General features: G+C 39.3%; 1 protein-coding gene across 1 annotated transcript; it reads right to left on the bottom strand.

Annotated features, from left to right (window-relative positions):
- Window positions 1–321: 321 nt before the first annotated feature.
- On the bottom strand, window positions 322–4,491 carry CRLS1 (cardiolipin synthase 1). Its single transcript, XM_009993431.1, has 6 exons — window positions 4,357–4,491; window positions 3,657–3,786; window positions 3,114–3,199; window positions 2,600–2,668; window positions 2,187–2,278; window positions 322–644 (listed from the first exon to the last, which is right to left on the bottom strand). The coding sequence occupies exons 1-6, from the start codon at window positions 4,456–4,458 to the stop codon at window positions 557–559; spliced, it is 567 nt and encodes a 188-aa protein (XP_009991733.1). The 5' UTR covers window positions 4,459–4,491; the 3' UTR covers window positions 322–556.
- Window positions 4,492–4,623: the final 132 nt, after the last annotated feature.

Here is a 4,623-nt window from a genome sequence, read left to right as displayed (position 1 = left end):
CTTATCCGTATCACCACAGAATATAAAGTAACATTTCTACTGCTCCAGTTGAAATTTCTGAATATACTGGTCCTTGATGACTTGATTTCTTCTGCTGCAAGCTGACATATGTCATTAAGTCCTAAGGAGCAATGCTGGTTTATTGGCCTAGGTTGAGGTACAGATTTGTTGTCATAATTGCTTTTTCTTCTCAGATTTCAGTCTACCTTCGTGGTTTGCATGAAGATGGCACAAAAAGCTGGTGAAAAGTGCATATTCTGGCTTCAAAAAACAGTATACAGCTATTCAGAATGCACATGGCAGCAACGAGTAACCTGTGTCTTTAGGAATATTATTTATTTGTTATTGTAAACAACCTCATTTTTAAACAAATTAAAAATACATTGAGAAGTCTCTATATATACACAGTACTTGTTCAAACTTCACTTCATTGTGACGCTATGTTTTAAGCAGAAAAACAAGAGTTCTTGATCCAAAAGTGAGTTGCCTTACAACCATCTTTGGCAGCACAGCACATCCCGCTGCTGAGACCTGGCAGGAATACTTCAGGAATACTTCATTTGTTATTGATCACCTGAACCGTCTTTCGGCCATAGTGGTAATAGCTGTACGCAGATGTGACCGTTGTGAAAGCTGTGATGCACCTTGGGGGAAAACAGTTCCTGTAAGTCCTTTGAGTCTAAGTACAATCATCAGAAGTGTTAATTTTAAGAGTTTTCCCTGTTTTTTTCTATGCACAGTCACAAGCTATGTCCTACAGAAATGCAGTTTACACTTTATAGGCTGAAGTTCAGTGATAAGTGAGATAACAAAAGAACTGACATCCAGTGCTCAGCTGCATACGTCTGTTTAACTGCATACTAGGCTAAACTTTTAACCATGTTATCACTTGTTTCAGAGAAGGGAAGACAAAAGATTCAGTATTTGTAGCCAATCTAACTGACCAGCATGAGAACTGACTGATTAGAGATACTGTGCCTTCGTAGCATGAAAGGGCATTTCACCAAGTTCCAAAGCTAAAGCCCATATTTTGGCTTCAGCCTCTTCTGTTCCTTTCCCAGAAGTTGGGTAAGAACCGTATATATTTCCAAATGAGCAGTGCTCCTCTGTGTAAAAGGCTGACACTGTGCAGGCCTGCATCACTGCGACAGTCCTGCCCCTCTACTGCAGCTGCTCTCCCTGGACACACTGCCAGACTCATCCAGGTAATTCTGAAGACTGTTTACAGAGGACCCTGGTAAGCAATACCGAGCACTTACCAATTCCTCACAACATGGTAGTGACTCTCATAGAGTCTCAGACAAGCAGCAAGGGAAGCATCTTCAACAGACACAGTTACAAATTTGGCTTTCCAACAGGATGAAAAACTACACTGACTGTTAAGATCAACATTCCTAGTTCCTGAAAAGTTTTGTGTTTGTTTTTTTTTTCCTAAAAGACAAGTAACAGTGGATCTTCCACTATTTTAAACTAAGTTACTAAGTAACTCTGCTATCTGCTATTCAGCCTCTTTGTTCTAAATGCTTACCTAACTGTTCAGGAGAAATAACTGCACTTGTAATACCTGCCCTCAGCTACAGTTCAGATCCAGACACAGTTCAGATCTCCAATGATAGCAATGAAAGGAACAGTCATTATTAAAGAAAGTACACTCCTGTATGCCTGTTTTCATTCAATCCCTCCCTTCCTCCCTATAGTCTAGCAGGAATCACAGGATTTCTTCAGGTGCTTTTCAAAGAGGCTTCAGAAACCTAGATTTCAAGATAGCAGGTACAATATAAAGCAAAAATAAGAAAACACTTCCCATTTATTTTTACTGGTATCAGGATTCATTTTTCAAGGACACTTACAGCATGAATAAGTAATGAACCTACAGCCTTTCTTCACACTCCTCTATTAATCTGGATTTACTCTTCACCTGTGTGTACCATGTCTATTCTGAAAACTTGTTTCTTAGCTATCATTCCTGGATCTTAACTACTTTCATTTTTCTACTTTTTGCTTGTATAGTAAGTGAAGTACCAACAAATACCTAGTTACTGTGCCAGTTAAGATTAAATGTGTAAAAATTCAGCTGTATGGGTTTATTACATAGTCTGGGCACAGATTTTTGTTCCACACAATTACATTAATCTCTCTTTAGGAGTACATTCGAGTATCTGAAAAAAAGTTTAGAGATAAGTTACCATAATGTCTGCAGGTATATGCTGTCCACATAATTGAAGACAGGTGCTGCTAAAGAAGCTGCCACCAAAATCAGCTGAACTGCTGTATTCATCTGATAAAGGCAAAACAGGAAATGTCACAAAAATGAAGACAAGGGCTGTGCAAGGAATTCCAATATACACTTTTATTACTGGTTCAAGTCTATACACAGAAAAAAATATTTAAAGACCTCTTTTAATGAAGTATCTCACACACTTGAAATGAGCATGTGCTCTGACAGAACACAGAGTTGAAAGGTCTCTCAGTATTTAAGTTGCCTCCGAAGAAGTTGGCACTACTGTGAAACTGCACTCAGCAGCAGTAGTAAACAGCCCCCTCCCTCCAAACAAGACACCACCCCAAGTTACCTTTTGTAAAAAGTTACTTCTCTTACCTTGCTAATGAATGTTGGTTTTAGTTGGGCAGTAGCATAACAGGGGTTAAAATACCTACTGAGGGTTCTCTGTTGTGGTAGAAAAGAGAAGACAAAAAAAGGCAATTATAGCATATTCAACTTGATATACCTGTTTGAAGAAGAAAACTCAATTGTAGCACTGAAGAATTACACTGTTACTGCTCTTACACGATTTATGATACTTCATGCCCAGAAAAAAGTTATCAGTAGCTCTGACACATCTCTATGAAAACTATTTTAGGCAATACTGTTCTGCTTGCAAAACTATCTGGCAAACGAACAAGCACAACATTACATCTTAGCCTACCCACCCAAGTTCTGAGCAACCATCAAGTCTCAAGATTAAAATCTCTTGGTTACAACTTCGTTAGCAGCAAATTTAACAACTTTGTTAACGGCTTACTCAGTTTTTGTACATGTAAAAATACAGAGGACTGAACCAAAATAAGACGATTACATGTTTATATGATTTTGTTTCACGTTCTGCACTTACCGGTGGAGAGAGAGTTTTGTACCGCACATAAAAAACAGCAGCAATGAGCGCTACATCCCTCAGAATAATCATGGAAGTAAGTGAAACTGAAAAATCAAGCCAACAGGATCTAGTGAAAAATCACGTCCATGATTAAAACCAAAACAAAGCCAGAAGAGCACAAAATACAAAGCAAGAATAACCCCTCTGAACCACTCTCTGAACAAGTTTTATGTCTGACTGAAGATTTTTAACACGACTTCTGAAAGAATTTAATCTGAACAATCCCGTTTATGTGGAAGTTTTTGATACAGCTACTAACTCATTCATTAATTCGAAAGCAGCAGTATATGCTAGTTGCTTTTGTACATGGCAACAGATGCTTTTCATGAGGTCTGCTGTGGGCACCTTTTTAAAGCATTTAATAGGAAAAAACAGCAAAGCACAAGTGACAAAGGAAGAGTTCCCAGCTATACACAGTTTTCCTTCCACAGGAAATACTAGAATACATACAATTAGTTTATTTATGTTATCCAGTACATGCAAGTAACAACGTGTCCTCACCTGGAATAAGATCTGCACAAGTTAGGCTCACATAGAGCACACTGATGAGAATTTTATCAGCCAGAGGATCAAGAGCACTTCCCAAAGCTGATTTCTGATTAGCCCAGTTTCGTGCAATAAATCCATCCAACTAGGAAAAACAAAGTTCAAGGTTTCTCTGTTATACGAGCTATTTTTGTTCTTAGTTTTCTATGTTACTGTTACAGAGATATTCCATGAATGGCTTCACATAATACACGTAGTTTAACGAAGATGAAGTGTGATACCTGCTACCTTACAATGATACGATAATTTGTATTACACCTTTTATTTCACATTACACTCCAAATTCTGGAACGTAATTGGTGTTCTAAATTTCACACGATTATTGTTATGATGGGTGCACCTGCACAGGGTTAACAGGCCACCAGATGATCTCTAGGGGTCCTTTCCAACTCCCATGATTCTGTGATCCTGGAAAATGCCTACCTATGGCATTATCCTGTTATCCCATTTGCTCCACCAACACCCAGTCCCCTTCAGCTACCTGGAGCTCCCTTCTCCATGTGGCCAAGCATGTATACACCGTTTCCAGAAAAATATAAAAACTCATCTGGTTCAATCATTTCCATTCCATGTCAGCATCCGAATTTCAGCAGGTTAACAGGATCACCATAACCCACGTTACCCCCGAAGTATTTCCTAACTGATGTAAACATACCAAATCCGTTACACCAGCCAAAACAAAGACACCGAGTGCAACATCGAAATTCTCTTCAACAATCAAATAGCCCAGAACTGGCGCCAAACCCATCCTTGCCATTGACAGTATGTTTGGGATGGTCCAGGGGTTTTCATACTGCAAAGCAAGAAAGCAGAAACTTCATGCCAGGAAGGCAAGCCCCTCCTTGGCACGTAGCGGAATTATTCGAGGCACAACACCCACTTAGAGCTGAGCTGGCCGGGCCAGCAGCTGCTGTTTGCGCAA

The sequence above is a fragment of the Chaetura pelagica genome, unplaced genomic scaffold, assembly GCF_000747805.2.
Source record: "Chaetura pelagica isolate M959 unplaced genomic scaffold, ChaPel_1.0 scaffold472, whole genome shotgun sequence".
Taxonomy (NCBI): domain Eukaryota; kingdom Metazoa; phylum Chordata; class Aves; order Apodiformes; family Apodidae; genus Chaetura; species Chaetura pelagica.
The sequence above is the reverse complement of the archived record's forward strand: the minus strand, read 5'-3'. Positions and strand labels throughout refer to the sequence as shown.